This window comes from Helianthus annuus, chromosome 8 (genome assembly GCF_002127325.2).
Source record: "Helianthus annuus cultivar XRQ/B chromosome 8, HanXRQr2.0-SUNRISE, whole genome shotgun sequence".
NCBI classification, from domain to species: domain Eukaryota; kingdom Viridiplantae; phylum Streptophyta; class Magnoliopsida; order Asterales; family Asteraceae; genus Helianthus; species Helianthus annuus.
This window is the reverse complement of record NC_035440.2, coordinates 4,019,460-4,037,390: the sequence shown is the minus strand read 5'-3', so window position 1 is coordinate 4,037,390 and position 17,931 is coordinate 4,019,460. Positions and strand designations below refer to the sequence as shown.

Below are 17,931 nucleotides of genomic sequence, written 5' to 3'. Positions count from 1 at the left end.
TATACCTTTGTAAATATCAAGAGAACTTTTTGGGTGAAGGGTTAGGCTTGGGCTAAAGGTGGGTGGTTGGGTTAGTGGTTAGTAAAAGGGCGAAAAGCGTAAAAAGCGTCGGTTTCGTAAAACACTTTGTTTTTTTTTTCTTCTTTTTTTTTTTTCACTTTTTTTTTATTCTAATGAAGCATTTTTCAAACAAGGTTTCTTTTGATGAGCTTGTTTGTTTATTGCTAACTTCATTTTTTTCTTCTTTTTTTTTTTTTTTTTTTTTTTTGTGTCACAAGAAAACCGAGCTTTGTTACTAAAATAAAGGGTTTAAAATGAAAAAGGTTTTGGTGGGTAAAGGGTGTTTGTTTTGGGGGAAGAAACGAAAAGGTTTAGGCTCAAAGGGGTTAACTAGGGGGATTTTGGGTAGGTGGTAAAAAAAAAAGAAAAATAATGGTGTTGAAAGAAAAAGGGTTAGTCCTAATGCCTCCATCATTTACTTACTCGGGTTTAAGTTGATAAGGACCGGGAATGTATCGTCGTGGCAAGTTCTAGAGTCATAAGAAACCAAGCGGCTATTCACACAAGAAACAAAAAATGAGCATTTAGTTTAAAGATGTATATTTGTATGCTCAATAAAGGCTCAAAACTCACTTTTGTGGGAATGGGTTTATAATGTGATCAAGTATATATAATTAAATTTTAACTAGATTTGTCATGCCTTTTCATAATTTTCTTATGTTGGTTCTTTTTATCACGACGCTATCGGTTGTAAATTTGTAAAAATATAACCTTTTTAGAACTTGTTATTCCCAAATTAAACCAAGACAAGTAAAAAAAACGAAAAGTTTTTGAAAAAATTTGGGGTGATTAGCGGTTCCAATAGAGTTTTGTGTAAGGCTTGTTAATAGGACTTGCAAAATTCAAGGTTTTAGCATCCCCCCCACACTTAAATTACACATTGTCCTCAATGTGTCCCAAAAATAAGTTTTTCGGTTGATTAAAATGTGTAAAAGTGGGTTAAAAACAAGATTTATGGTACTGGGTAGCTGAACACGGGGTGGTGTTGGCTGAACACGGCCCCATGTCCAGGCTGCCAGTACCAAAAGTAAACAGAAGGCTGGGCACGGGGGCGTGTTCAGTGAGCACGGCCCCGTGCTGAACTTGCAGTAATGAAGAAAAATTGTCGAGAGGCTCTGTTTTTGCGCATGGGGTGTTGGTTCAAGCTTCCCTTAGCATCCTTCACCATCCCGAGTGTGTTTTATTCCTGCAAATTAAAACTAAACTAGAAAGCATAAAAGTTAAACTAATCTAAAACTAAGGATAGTTCCGCGGAATGCCTCCGTGGTGCGCCACGTTTATAAGGGTCCTTGGCTAGACCCTCCTTATCGGGTGGTTCTGGCTCATCTTCAATTAGGGGGTCATTATTGCCAAAAGGATATTTCATTGAGCGCTCAAGATCTATGCTCCTTTTGAATGCCCCTAATTGAAGAGGTAGATTGTTGAATTTCCGGTTCTTCAAAGCTTTATGAGTTTTTACAAAAGGTTTTCCCAAGACTAGAGGAGCGTCATCGAGGATGACAAAGTCGGTTGGGATTACCATTTGATTTGTTTGAACCAAAACATCTTCAACTACACCGATTGACTTCATTACTTTTCGATCGGATAGAAAAATGGGAATTTGAAGCGGAGTGAAATCACTAACACTTAATTTTTCAAAAATGTAGTTAGGCATTATGTTAACACAAAGATCTTTATCGATGGTGATATTACTAATAAAGGAATTTTGAAAGAAACATGGAACCGGTGTAATGTTAATTTCAAAAGGATCTTCTTTTATTAGCGAGGTTTGATCATTAGTTAACTTAACACTTACTAAGTCTTTGATTTTAGCACTAGTGTTTAACTCTTTTAAAAACTTAGCATGAGGGGTTACCAAACAATGATTTTCGAAAGTAGGTGACAAGAGATTAATTTCTTCAAAATTAGACTCTTCTTGAATTTTAACATTATCGGACTCACCATTTTCGTTGTTTAACTCATGTGTCGGTTTTTCACTTTCTTGTTCTTCCATTTTTACACTTTCAACTATCTCTACGTTATTATCATTTTTTAGCTCTTCTCTTGCGCGGGATTCCTCTTCCCTTGCGCGAGATTCTTTTATGCAACGTTCGATAGTTTTAATGTGTTCTAATATCCTATTGGTCACTTCGGTGAGATTGAAAGAATTTGGATCCTCAAAGCTTGAATCCGGTTGTTCGATCCTTGGCTCCTCATAATTCTCATATGAAGTAGATGGTTCACACCATTGTTCTTCATTGTAAGTATATGATGGATAAGGGTCGAAACTTTGTTCTTCATAGTACTCATATGAGGTGGGTTGTTCACGCCATGGTTCCTCATAATAAGAGTATGAAGGTGGTGGCTCATATCTTGAGTCTTCAAAGTATGAGTATGAAGGCTCATACCTTGGTTCATCAAAATATGAGTATGAGGAAGGAGGTTCATACCTTTGGTCTTCATAGGATGTGTATGAAGTTGATGGCTCGTACCTGGGCTCCTCATAATGGTTGTATGAATTGGATGGTTGATATGAAGTATTATATTGAACCGAGCGTGTGTTACGACAATTAGTGCAATAATTACCCTATAATCATCCTCATCATAGGTGTAGTTGTAACCTCTTGAGTATTGATCCATAAGAATCACTCAACAGACCACAACTGAGTCTCGGGACCAGAAAACAAAAATAAGACGGAAACAGAGGCTGGACACGGCCCCGTGTTGAATGAACACGGCCCCGTGTTCAGGGTCTGTATCTGGGCGTTTTAATTAAATTTACTGGTCACGTTGAGCACGGGGGCGTGTTCAGTGAGCACGGCCCCGTGTTCAGACTCTGTATCTGGGTATCTACTCTAAAAATATGCAGCACGGGGGCGTGTTCAGCGAGCACGGCCCCGTGTTCAGGCTACTGTAAATGCAAAACTAAACTAAAATGCAGAAAAATGCGCGCGTTTTAAAAAGGTTTTGAAAAACTGATTAGGCCGTTGATTTTAAGCTTTCTTAAAATCCTTGTGTCCCCGGCAACGGCGCCAAAAACTTGATGCGTGTCGGTGTGTATATAATTTAGATATATTTTTAAGCCCTTTTTACACTTTTAGCCAAGTTTTAAATTTATAAAACACGATATTTACTAACACTAAACACACATATGGGCAAGTGCACCCATCGTGGACGTAGTATAGTGTTGGTAAGATACCGAGGTCGTCCAAGGACACAAGAGCTTTTAATACCGGTTTATCCTCAACGTCTAATCAAATCAAAAAGTTAGAAAAATGTTTTAAACTAAGAAAAATAAAAACTAACTAAATGCTGAAAAATAAAATAAAATAAAAAACAGATAGACAAGATGAATCACTTGGATCCGACAAGTGTATTAGTATAACCTTTGATTATTTTCGCACTTTTGCACTTGTTTAAGAGATTATCTTAGTTATTGTAGTAGGCCCCTTTTTCGGAGGTGACGTTACCCTCAACCCAGTAGTTTGAGTCAGCAAGGATACAATCCTAAAGGGTTGGATTATTGAAAGATAATGAATTAAGTTATTAATGCAAATTATGGTAGGCCCCGCTTTTGGCGGTGACGTTACCCTCGGCTAAGTAGTCTGAGTCAGCAGGGATACAGTCCTAAATAGCCGGGTTATAGTATTAATAGTAGTTAGCTTATGAGGGGGTCAAAGAGTTTGGATCCCCGCCATCCAATACCTATGGGCATTGAAGGAGATCCTACTAAATTTGACCCAGGTCCCAAGCAGGACCTCTAAACGCTGAACAAGGGCAAGACCTTTACCAAACCGTTCCCTTAACCCCCGACCAGGTAGCCAACATACCTCCATATAGACCGTGGAGATATGAATGGTGAAAATCTTTTATTTTATATAGACAGTAAAATAATGCCAAGACACCACGGACAAACGATAAGGAAAGATCACCTTCAACATAAGTAACTAGTTATTAAAGTCATTAATACAAAACCAAATAAAAAGTGCAAAAGATTAAAAATAAAAAGTATTATACTAAACACTTGTCTTCACCAAGTGATGTAAGAGACTTAGGCAAACATGGCCTTGATTGTCAAGAACTCTTACGATCAATCTTGGATCCCGAGACGACTCACACACTCTATGATGAACAATGGATGATGGTGGTGGATGATGGTGTTATGGTGGTGGTGGGTGGTGGATGAAGTGTGAGAGAGGTGGTGTGCCAAGGGATGAGTTGAAATGAAGCCAAGCACTCCTATTTATAGGCTGAACAGAAGCCTGGGCACGGCCCCGTGTCCGCTGGACACGGCCCCGTGCCCGTCTGACACTCTCTCTCTTCATTAATTGTAATTCGCAATTACAATAAATGCACCTGCAGCACTCTGACCACGCCCCCGTGTCCGCTGGGCACGGCCCCGTGGTGGGCAATAGAAGCTTCTATCACTTTGTCTTTTCTGCCAGGGCTGACCATCCTGGACACTGCCCCGTGCTCGCTGAGCACGGCCCCGTGTTGAGCTGGACACGCCCCGTGTCCGCTGGACACAGCCCCGTGTTGAGCTGGGCACAGCCCCATGCTCAGCTGGGCACAGCCCCATGCTCAGCTTTCTTCTTGTTTTTGCTTTGGGAGATGCTGTCGAGGAGTCGGGCATGCCACGTTTCTTCCTTTTCTTTGTATTTATGTCGGATTTGGCTGCATTTTTGCTTCTTTTGTTCATTTAAGCTCTTTTAACCCTGAAAATACAAAAGGAAGACAAAAGCACACTTTTTCCAACATTAGTACTTAAAAAGGGTTAGTTTTATGCCTCATTTGATGTAATTTATATGTTGCATTTTACTCACATCACGCAAGTACCAACTTTTCCATCGTGGAATATCTTGTCTCTGGGTCTGTGAGTATCCTGCTGACGTAATAGATCGGTGTTTGAATTCCGTTTCTGTCCACTAGCAACACTGACCCTACTGCTCTGTCTGAGGATGACAAGTACAGTACAAGGGGTTCTTTTTCAAATGGCGCTGTAAGGGTGGGCAGTTCAATCAGACATGCTTTCATTTGTTGAAAAGCTGTCTCTGCCTCCGGTGTCCATTTGAACTCTTGCTTCTTTACACAGTTGCGCAGTGTACTGATGAATGGATATGATTTCGCGGCGTGATTAGATAGGAAACGATTAAGCGCGGCCAGCCGGCCGGCCAAACGTTGCATCTCCTTTATGTTTCGTGGTGATGGCATTCGCTCAATAGCCTGTACTTTCTCTGGGTTTACCTTGAAACCGCCGTTTGTGACGATGAAACCCAGGAACTTCCCTTCCTCCATACCAAAGGAACATTTGGCGGGATTTAGTTTCATATTGACGCCGCGTAGAGAGTTGAACGTCTTCTCAATATCCTTCAGCATCTGATCTTCTTCAGGACTCTTGACCACTAGATCATCAATGTAAACCTCGATGTGCTTTCCAATGTCTCCAGCAAAGGTCTTGTCCATGAGGCGCTGGTATGTCGCGCCTGCATTCTTTAGACCAAAAGGCATTTTGGTGTAACAGAATATTCCAAGATCAGTCCTGAAGGCTGTCTTGTCTTCGTCCTCAAGCTTCATCTGCACCTGATGGTAACCTTTGTAGCAATCCAAGAAACACTTCCATCTGTAAGGCGCGAGGGAGTCAATCTTTTTATCGATCTCGGGCAAGGAGTAGCAATCCTTTGGACATGCTTTGTTGAGATCGGTGTAATCTACGCACATGCGCCATCCGCCGTTTGACTTTTCCACCATCACTGGGTTCGCGACCCAGCTTTGGTATCTTACCTCTCTCAGGATTCCAGCCTTGAGCAACTCACATACTTGCTCATTCATCGCTTTTGTCTTATCCGCGCCTAGGCTGCGCCGTCGCTGGACTTTTGGTTCTACAGAAGGGTACGTGTTTAAGCAATGCTCAGTTATGTTGCGCGGGACGCCGGTCATGTCTGACGGGGTCCAGGCAAATATATCCATGTTGCGGAACAGCAGTTGCTTTAAACGTTTTCTGATGTCTGACGAAATGGCGTGGCCAATTGTCACTGTCTGCTCTGGGTACTTGCGGTTTAAGACCCATTTTTCTGGCTCGGTCGTAGAGACCTTTGCCGCTTTTGTTGGGCGCAGCTCTTCGGTTGACATCACTTCTTTCTTGGCGTATATGATTGCGACGCCTGTCTTGGTAGGGAAACCTATGGCAGAATGAGGCGTTGAAGTCACCATGTTTAGTTCGCCTTGTGTTTCCCTTCCAATGAGTACATCATGCCTTGACTTTACTGGCATTACCATGAAGTTTACAGTTGTTGTTCTTGAGTGTTTCCCGTCAGAGAACGTGACGGGGAAACTGATTTGGCCGAGAGGAAAGACCATTTCATTGCAAAAACCTGACAAAGGATAATCAACTGGCTCGAGTCTCGCTTTGTCTTCTTCATCGAATTGATTGAAACATTGTTCGTAGATGATGTCGGCTGTGCTTCCTGGGTCGATGAAGATGTATTCTGTCTCATAGTGACCAATTATACCAGTAATGACGACGGGTCGTGTGGCGCGAGGACCGCCGCGCACTACTGGGAATATGACTTGCTGCTCTTGCCAAGAAGGCTCGTAGGGCCGTTTACCTTTTTCTCTCGCGGTGTATCTTGGTCCGTTGACCATGTGAGTCTCTAACCGTCTCACCTTTTTGTGGCTGCCTTCATCGTGACGCTGGAGTTGACGGGTGTCCTTGCGCACATTCTTCACTAAATGGCTCAGCTTGCCGCTTTTGAGCGCTCTTTCAATTTCCTGGCGCAAACTGTAGCAGTCATCGGTCAAATGCCCAGAGTCTTTGTGGAAATCGCAGTACAAATTAGGGTCTTGCCCTTTCTTGTTTGTCATAGGCCTGGGAGCCTTAAAATCGTGATTCTCCGTCATCAACACCTCTTTTGGTGTTTTCGTGAGCGGAGTCCAGTGTTTATCGCGGTTGTCATCTCTGACTGATTTCTTGTAACCAATCCGATCGATTGTTTCTCGCGCATCTTCTCTGTAGCGCGGTCTGTCGTCACGGCCTCGTGGTCTTTCATATTTCCAATCATTATTTTTGTATTTGTTGCGCTTGTTATTGTTGTCGCGCGGCCTCTCGTTTGCTCTTGAGAATCGATCTTCGGAGTAATAACCCTTTCCACCAGCAAGGGACTCCTCGGTTTGCGCGACGATCCTCGCGGCTTCCATCAGTTTATCCCACTCTTTTGGCATCCCATCCTTGCCTGTGATGGTTCTAATGAGGCTATCACAGCGTATAGCCTTCTTGAAGTGGCAGCGCATGAGTTGCTCACTGACGCCGCCAATCTCTAAACATTCTTTGTTGAAACGCGTGATGAAGTCCTCTAGACCTTCACCATCCCTTCGCCATATATCTTCTACTTCCGCCGTATCGCGCTGATAGCGACGTTGTTGGCTAAAATAGCTCAAGAATTGTGTCTTGAAGTCTGTCCATGACTTTATCTTCCCAGGCGGAAGGCTGTCGAACCAGGCGCGAGCCGCCCCGGTAAGGGTTTGGATGAATAGGTGGCACCACATGGGCATGTTCCAACCTCCCATGCAGCCCACACTAGTGAACGTTCTGACGTGATCATCTGGATCAGTCAATCCATTGAACTTCCCGACAGTCGGGGGTAGTTTCTCTCTTGACAGTGGTGCGAGTGCAATTTTGGGGATAAACTTTGAGTGTTCCGCAGCTTCCGCTGGTCGGTATGCCAGGCGGAAGTCTCTTTCAGCTTCTTCTGTGTAACCAATATGTTGTCTTGGCTTGTAAAACTCATGGTTTTTTGGCAGACGATTAAAGGCTGACGATTCTTCGTCATTTTCCCATGTGGGATCATATGGGTCTGTTTCTTCCCATTCGTGGTTCATGTTGCGCGGCGTAAGCCGGCTGTGAACAGGTCCTCGCTGGAGGTTTGACGGATAGACGTAGTGACTATCCGTTTCCCCTCTTGTGTCGCGCGTTTCTGGGACACTCTGGCGTCTTGCGGGGGGAGGCCTGTTGGTTCTATCCTGGTGGTTAGCTGGTGGCGGCATTTGGCGCACCCCCTGACTCTGAGGGGTGACCAAGGACGGATCTGCCGTCAAAACGGATTGTTGCGCAATCAGCGATTGGTAAGCTGCATTTATGGTGGCAAGGTTCTTGGCGTACCAGGAAGCCGGGGTTTCGCCTTCTGGTAAACCTAATAATGCCGAGACATTCTGAGCTGGCGCCGGGTTGGACGGTCCCTCGCCGTTGTTACCTGGGGTAGCCATTTGTGTGATACGGGTAACACTCCCGCGCTGACCCCCAGTGTTGGTGATTTCAACTTCACCTATCTCTTCGACTTGGACTTGGAGGTTTTGGACTCCTTCGCCCAAGACCGTGTTAGAGTTGGCTCCGAAGCCGAACTCTGCAAAGATTCCTTGACCAGTCATAGTCGAAGGATGAAAAGATGTCAAAGGCTCAAATAAAGAAGATGAGGGTGGTGATAGAAAAAATCGGTGGGCGCCAATGAAGAAACACTGATCTAATTAAGGTATTAATTAGGTGTGTTTATGTTCCTATCATAGAGGTTAATCTTCTTTTAGGTATTTGAGCTCCGACTGGTTAATCAACCTGCAAAACAGAACACCGTTACTCGTTAAGAGGGGAATGTGGGGGTTTCCCTCTTAACCGGGCTCCGGCGTGAGAATAAGCGACTGCTTTGAGAGTAATTAAGTAGTTAAGAGTGAGAGCTGAGGGAATAGAATGTTTAACCTGAGGAATGAAGGTCTCTATTTATAGCCGGAGAGGTGTAAGAGGTTGTGGGCTGATGGGCCTTGGGCCAGAAACGGACAACAACGAATATGCTCTTTGCCTTGCTGGCCTCGACCGCTTAATGGCTTCTAGATGCTCGTCAGTGCTGGCGCACCTTGATTGGAGCCACGTGTCATTGTTGTCGGCCTTGTTGTCCTTCTGTCATCAGCAGACGAGTGGAGATCGTGGGACAGTTGTCCCCGTCTCTTGATTGGTGCCATGTAGGCGTCCTTGTGCACTTATCGTCAGGGGATCGTGGCGCACGATTGAACAGAGCCTGCTGGACGCTCATTGGCTCTTTTTACTGCCACTTGTACCCTGTGTACCTCTGTAGGTAACAGCGCGTCTTCCTACTGAGAGGAATTTGTTTGATGGCAACTAACCCGCGCGGGGCTAGTGTGCTCATTTATATCATTGTTTTTACGCTAAGTGTCGATATCTGAGTTTATTATGTGCTCTTCCTCGCGCGAGGCAAGTCATAATGTGACGTGAGCTGCGCGAGGCTGTTATTATCAAGTTGTTATGATAAGGAGTATGGTCTCACGTGCAACCTGTTATGAGGTTTGCGCGACTTTTGGGACCATACCCCTTCAAGGTGTTTACAGTCTTATTGCTTAACGTGAACATACATTCTTATAAAGCTTATGTATCTTAAAAACTTATTCTTCCTTCATTTGTGAGAACACTATAAGCTTTATGGTAGATTTGTGATACAAATTGATTCAAGAATTAGAAGACTCTTAATTGGACATTTATGATAGAGGATGTAAGTCCCTAATATATGGATCTTTAACTATGATATCAAACTAACATAATAGATTGACAGAAACAATCAATTATGTGATTCAAGAACAATGTAGGACACAAAGGATTCCCAAAGCATATGATTTAATATTGCTAGTAATCGTCTAATAAAATCGAATGAATAATCAAAACCGTTAACAATGCCTCTAGCTCCCTTTCACACGGCTAATTCCTAGTTTATGAGCCAACAAGTGTTTATATACTATACATACATACATAAAAGACCATTCAACTATTCACGGCCCAATAGCCCTACTGCGCCTAAACACCCGTATAACATGAACCTTGCTCCCTGTAACATCACTAGAACCGTAATCACTTATTTGATCCATCAACCTCACATTTATAGACCCTACAATCTCCCCCTAGGCGGATGCTATCAAATATCTTCGTAATTTGAATGTAGCACTGTGACCATCACTTCCAGCATACAACATGCTCATAAAAATGTGGTTGTTGTTGTGGTATCAGTGTTGATTATGGCTGTAAACGAACCGAACGTTCAGCGAACAGTTCGTGAACCGTTCGACGGGAAGTTCGTTTATGTTCGTTAAGTTAAACAATTGAACATGAACATAGTTTGCATTCGTTTATGTTCGTGAACATTCGGTAATATGTTCATTTATGTTCACTCGTTTATGTTCATTTGTGTTCGTTTATTTAAAGGTTTTTATATATTGTATTTTTGTTTTATTGTTTTTAGTTTTAAAAAATTTGAAGCCTTTGTTATACTATATGCCTCCCCCAACATCCCTCATTTGACTATTTCAATTTTACTATGTTTTAAAGCTTGATAAACTTCTTAATTTTGTGTTATTCATGTTTCCGATATCTGTGATCTATTAATTATGTTAAGTGCTTAATTATTTTTTGGTGGATTTTTTTTTTTGTAACTTTTTGATGAAAAACGTAGATTTGATTCTAAAATGAATATATGGTCATGCGTATTCATTTGTTATGTTTATGAACATTTGTTTGAGCTCATTTGTGTTTGGTAAGTGTTCATGAACAAATTCATTTCCTTATTGAATGAACACGAACAAGAAATTTCATTCCGTAAGTGTTCGTGAACAGTTAATGAACATACTCATTTCCGCCTAGATCGTGTTCAATCAGTTCGTTTACAACCTAGTGTTGATGTTGGTGTTGTTGAGGTTCTTCATTTATGAACTCTCAAACTCGGGTCTATTCTTCTTCTCTTGGAGTTAGATCCACATCTGGATCATAATCAACATTTGCTTAATGCGAGAAAAGGATTCTCAGCATCTCTTTTATTTTTCAATCTTTCTCTTTCAAGCCGGTTCATAGGTGCTTCTTCATATATACTTTCACTGTCAGGCGGTCATTTAGGCTCTTCTGACACAGATGCATCATTTAGGCTCTTCTGACACAGGTGCATAAATCACCAATTATGTTAATCATTTATGTTTTCGTGTATAAATCACTAACTATGTTTTCGCGTATAAATCACTAATTATGTTTTCATGTATAAATCACTAATTATGTTAATTTTCACGTTTAATAATTTGTAAATTATTACTTTTTTCCGTGAATGTGTTTATGTTATGTTATTAATTTTAGTAACTATTTGTCATTTTAAAATTACAAATATTTGACATACATGCCACATTTAAAGATCTACATAAGAGCAATTGTTTCAGTGATTTCTTTATTCAATAAAGTGCATATTTCCGATTTGTATCGATCTCTCACAAAGTTGCAAACGAAAAATTGATCATATTATGGTGTTAGATTTTAAGGAAACAATCTTGTGTCCAATTAATATCCTATATAAGTTGTCTAATGTAACATATTATAGAACACTCAACCACGTAACCTAGATGTTTGCAAGTTTTCTCTTTTTATTATACTGATCGTGCATGTTGAATCGCAGTGAACTTTTTTCATGTGACTCAACTAATCAATAGATACATTATGAGGGCATCTATTGAACTAAACATGTTAATGTTTAAGCTCCACTATAAATACCTAATCCATTGCCCATTACTCCTAAAACTACATCATAAACCTATTACAAACACTTTCGACACCAAAACATATAACCACTTATTAATCTATCGGCTTTAAACATCATGCATCTACATCGTAACTACAATATACAAGAAATCAACACACGTTTATCCGCAATGTTTGTGGATGTGCTCAGATCTATGCAACCAGCAACATTCTTCCATTTCCTCATTTGAAGGATAAGACTAGAAGGAGAGATTAACCTTGAGAATACCAACGTGTTTGAACTACTTTTTGTTATAAATGTGCTGGTTATGTAAGTATTTGGCATTTTTTATTTCCAGTTTTTCTTTTGTATAATGATTTGTGTAACACCCCGACTCTAGATTTTATCTTGGATGATTGGTGTTGATATGTTTTAGGTAAAATGAAGATTGTTGATGGTATTTAGATATGTTAAAGAAGTAAAACCATATACTATTAAGGTAAATGTGTTAGATTCGACAAGGGTTGATTAAATTGAAGAATCTTGTACAAAAACCTTAAAGCGGTGAAACTTTATTGGTGAATATGCACATTTCAATATAGAACAGTTGAATCTATTCAAAATGTATTACATTAGTTCATTCTTCCTGATGCGTGCTTTAATATGTTCACCATGGGTGAAAATGAGGAGAAATCACAATAAAATTAAAGTTGGTATTCATATTTGTTAGATTATGAATATTTTATTACAATTAGGTTATGTGTTAGCCTAGTATATATCCCAATGATCCTTAGGGTTTGGTTTCAAGTAGGAGGTTCTCTCTTTAATGTATACTTGTTCTTTATGATGTGAAAAAAAAACTTAGAAACTGGTTGTCCAATGTATATCTCATCTATCTAAGTTGTCGAATGTAACAATAATAGAACACTCAACCGCGTGTGACACATATGTCCAACATGTAACCTAGATATTTGGGAGACTTCTCTTTTTAGTTGTATTGATTGTTCATGTTGAATTACGTCAACTTTTCTCATCGGACTCGAATAATCATTAGTTACATAATGGGCGTATCTATTGAACCTAAACAAGTGAACTCATGTTGAAATACATAACTACTATGTATTATTCTTTTCATTAGTACAATAAATTAGGAATCAACATTCATCCGCAATGGGCTCAGATCAACGCAACCAGCATTATTCCTTTTCTCATGTGAAAGATGAGACCAAAAGGGGAGATTAATCATGAGAATACAAATGCGTTTTAATTCATTGTGTAATTATTTGAGTAAGACTCCGAAACTCTAGATTTTATCTTGGCTGATTCATTTTGATTTAAGAAGTTAGACGAAGATTGTTGAGGCTATGTAGATATGTTAAAGAAGTAAAACCATCTACCATTAAGGTATATGTGTTAGGTTCGTATAAACATCGAGTAAAATGAAAAACCTTATACGAAAACCTAAAAGCGGTGAAATATTACAGGTGAATATACACATTGTAGAACGACCAATTTAAGGGAAAATGATGAATCTATTCAAAATGTATTACATTAGGTCAATTTTTCAGATGCATGCTACAATGCGTTCACTATGGGTGAAAGTGAGGAGAAATCAAAATAAAATCAAAGTTCGTATTCAAATTTGTTAGATTATACATGTTATATTACAATTTAGATTATGTATTGGCCTAGTATGTAGCCTAATGATCCTTAGGGTTTGGTTTCAAGGAGGTTCTCTCTGCAATGTATACTTGTACTCTAAAAACTTAGAAACTGGAAGTTGTCCAATGTATATCCCATCTAAGTTGTCCAGCGTAACAATAATAGAACACTCAACCACGTGCGACGCGGATGTCCAACACATGACCTAGATATTGGCCAGTTTTCTCTTTTTGACTGTATTCATTGTGTACGTTGAATCACTTTTAACGTTCTTCATGGGACTAAGGGCAGGCGGGGCGGTAGAAAAAGGTTCCGTGATGAAAAATATCACGCGTGAAAACACCACCGCCACCATCGATTATCACTCGTCGATTTTGTAACGCGTGAGAATTATCACGCCATGAAGAATGCTAGATGTTGTTTGATTTGTTAGGTTGTGAGGGTTTATTATTGGGTGTTGTGAGTGATGACCATTTCCACTAAAAAAGGTTGTGAGTGATGGAATAATGGTTGATGATATGGCGGAACTTGATTGAATCTTGTGAGTGATGAGTGATCACCACCCCCTCCCCCATAATTGTTAGTTACATATTGAGAACATCTATTAAACTAAATACGTCAAGTGATGTTGAAAATACATAACTAATATATATATATATATATATAATTCTTTTCACGAGTACGGTATATTAGGAATCAAACACACATTCATTCGAACTCCCAGAGATGGATTGAAATTTATGCAACCAACATTATTCCTTTTCCTCATGTGAAAGATAAGATCAGAAGGGGAGATTAATCATGAGAATGCCAACACGCTAATGATGAAAGTGTTTGGCGATTTACTTCCAACTTCTATTTTGTGTAATGATTTGTGTAGCACCCCCAACTAGATTTTATCTTGGATGCTTCATTTTAATACAATTTCAGTAAAATGAAGATTGTTGAGGCTATCTAGATATGTTAAAGAAGTAATACCATCTAACATATAGGTAAATGAGTCGAGTAGATTGAAGAACCTTGTACAAAAACCTAAAAGCGGGGGAACATTATTGTCGAAGATGCACGTTTCAGTGTAAAACAATCAATTCAAGGTAAACTGATAATTGTATTCAAAATGTATTACATTAGTCATTAGCTCATTTTACTTTATGTGTGCTTTTATCTGTTCATTATTGGTGAAAGTGATCCTTAGGGTTTAGTTTCAAGGAGGTTTCTCTTCTATGTATAGTTGTACTTGATCTATGATGTAAACAAAAACAAAATTATAACACTATGCATTGTAGATGAGTGTAGTGTGGGTGAAACCAAAAAAAAAAAACTGAATGAATAATCATGAATGTTAATAAATATGGTATTATCATTTATATACGTTTTCATATCATTTAGCTGTCTACAGGAGTGCAATCAACGTAGGCATAGGTACGACAGCGTCACCTCAAACGTTAAATTTAGGTTAATCGCCTTCGATTACCTGAATAACACAGAACTCAATTGTAAGGACCTACTACAATGGACTGAAATATGTCTCTTTTCTAAAGGGAGCTAACAATAACATGAAATATTTTAAAAGATAACAAAAACATTAAAAGTACACACTTAAAAGGTATAGGGGACAAATTTACAACATGGTAATTGGTAACAATTTCAGTGGCCAGTTTGATTCTATTAAAATTCAACTCAAAAAAAAAAAAAAAAAAAAAAAAAAAAAAAAAAAGTAGCTGGTAACTTTTTGGCGGGATTTGAGAAACAATTAGAGAATTGTCACACCTATGATGCAGTGTGATTCAAAAGAATCCTATAACAACATCATGATCCATGTGATATCTTTCTCACATGTTTTTTCATTCATCATATAGTTTAACCTGTATATATTCACACAATACAGAAAACTGTTAAGCTAAATCTATTGATCATCATTTCCTTGTCTAATTCCGGTTTTCGCAACTAAAATGGCTGATCGTGAGGAATGGAGAGAGATGAGAGTTGTGAGAGAACTGGATAGAGTTGAGTCCGATCAGAGTTTGATCGGCGTAAACTTCCTGCGAGATTTAAACGACATCCGCCACTTCACCGTCACCATAGATGGTCCAGTTTCAACCCCTTATGAGGGTGGAATATTTAAAATTGATTTCTTGTTACCAGGTCTACTCTTATTTGTTTATGTGTTTGTTTATGATCCTCAACAAAACTATTGATCTATTGATTTTAGATCCATTTTATTTATATCTGTGCTTAAATAGATTAGATCTGTGATTTTTCAAATTAAATATTTATGTCTTATAATTGTTGTTAATGATATGATTCTTCATATGCAGAAACTTATCCCCTTGCGCCTCCTCATGTGAGATTCATCACAAAAATTTGGTAAGAAGAATCTATATCTATACACACTCAGGGGCGGAGGTAGTGTACAAGCAACCTCGTCTCCATAGTGTAAAAATACATTTCAACTCCGTCTACGTAGTGTAATTTTTTTATACAAGGGACACTCCTGATCCAAAAAATGGGACACCCCTGAATTTTTGGGCAAGATCCGCTATTGCACACACACACATATATGTATAGAGGATTCGATTCAATTAAGAACCACCACGAGTTATGAGAACTCATACGTAAATAAAATGTTATAAACACATCGGTAAAAAAACAAAAAAAATTGTCGAGTCGATAGTTACGCCTGATGTAAAATTTGTTTACGGCGATCACCAATAAATATTTTTACACCTGATGTAAATTTTTTTATGCGCCAATTTTTTTTTTTGTTGCTAAAACAAGTGATTTTTTTAAGATTTTTGAGAAATGTGTTTATTGAAAAAATCTTTTGTAATGCCTAGTTTAACTATAAAAGATAATTTAATGTAAAACTTATTAAAAAGCATATTTTAAGAAGATTTACTTGATACAAGCTAAATAACCAAAAGACAAATTAATGTAAAACTCATTAAAATGCATATTTAAGAAGATTTACTTGATACATTTTGAATTAACCAAAAATAAAAAATATATACATTTACATTGTTTAATTATAGATCATTTCTAATTAATCTAAATCGTTTGAAAATGAATTCTCATATATACATTTTATTTATGCACTAATGGAAAACAAAAGGATCACGTTTACACTCAAGCCTTTTTATATTTAATTACAAGTATAGAAATTTAAAAACTTCATTAGATATGTTTAACTTGTGAATTCACCATATACGTTTCGTAGGCATCCGAATATCAGTCACCAAAGTGGAGCGATACGTATGAGTATATTGAACAACGATTGGAGTCCGACGATGGGCATAAAAGCCATTGTCATTGCCCTTCAGGCCCTACTATCGGATCCAGACCTTAGTGATCCACTCGACGAATATGTAATGAGCCATGTATAACACCTCACTCAATCTTCTTTTAATTTCTTCCTTTTTAAATTTATAAATGTTATATAATGTTTTTTTTTTCTTTTTTTGTTTGTGAAGTATCGCGCTTCTAGGGAGTCATTCAACAGCAATGCTCGGTACTATACTGAGAAGTACGCAAAGGAAAGGAATCCGCCACCTCAGCTAACAACTAGGACCTCTGGAACAAGAAGAGTTACTAGGATCCCTAAACGTTTGGACGGATTTTTGTTATAAATTGGTACAAGTGGCTTGGTTTCGATTTGTTTGTTCGCTTGACGATATGAAGTTTTAGATGGCTGGTCCGTTTTTTTATATTTGATTCAAAAAATATTAAGTTGGTCAGGAGTCAGTTTGGTGTTTGATTTAGTATCTCTATGTTTTTCGGTTCATGTATGGAAACTTTCAGTGTTTTGTTTTCATGGTTGTTGTGAATCCTATGATAAGTTTATTAAAATTAAATCAAGCTAAACTATGGTTATTATATATTTTGAACTTAATTTTTATAAGGTGAAGTTCTAGTTTCAATGTTGAATTACAAGCCTTCAAGGTTAATGTATGAAACTTAAAGACTAGATCGATCGAGCTATTTTTGGTACCCTTTTTGACGTGACGAAGAGACAAGTTTTCCTTTTCGATTGTGTTAATCATTTAAGTTAGATCACGGGAGCTTTTCTTGTGCGTTAAGGACTCATTGATCCATTAATTATCGCATCGATCTTTTCTTCAGAGGCATTATTGTATATAAAAGTCTCAAAGAAGTATTTTTGATGTTCTAGATTACTTCATTAGTAGAATCTTTTTCTAGTCAGGTCAATTTCTTTTGCTTAATACTTTAGATAGTTGAGGCTATATATAAATATGTACAGGATCATCCTATCTTTCTAAAGTAGTAATAATTTTGGGCTCGTTTTTGTTCTACTCCTTATGATGGAGCGTAACTCTTCTCACAATTGATATTGAGCTTATGAGACTTTTAGTGATGCTTCTACCTTTTGGTTGGTTGCTCTTAGGATGTAAATGTAAGAATGTGTATTGTCTATTTGCTTGACTTTTACAAAGGATACAAGAGCCTATTTATAATATAGAAAAGTAGATATCTACGGAAACTATACAGGGCTAATAATCAGGGATATAGCAAGGCTGTCAATCAATCACAAAGCTGTCAAAAGGATGCCCATAATATCGGCTGATATTATGGTCTAACAATCCCCCGCAGTTTGAGCCGTAGGCGTCCGAAGGCATAAACTGGATCGAAAGCGTTGAAACAAGTGCTTCGGTAACCCTTTGGTGAAGAT

General features: G+C 38.7%; 1 protein-coding gene across 1 annotated transcript; it reads left to right on the top strand.

The window, feature by feature from the left end:
- Positions 1–15,196: 15,196 nt before the first annotated feature.
- LOC110869434 (ubiquitin-conjugating enzyme E2 27) lies at positions 15,197–16,870 on the top strand. The gene is made up of 4 exons (XM_022118687.1): positions 15,197–15,389; positions 15,563–15,611; positions 16,462–16,609; positions 16,715–16,870. The coding sequence occupies exons 1-4, from the start codon at positions 15,197–15,199 to the stop codon at positions 16,868–16,870; spliced, it is 546 nt and encodes a 181-aa protein (XP_021974379.1).
- The last annotated feature ends 1,061 nt before the right edge of the window (positions 16,871–17,931 follow it).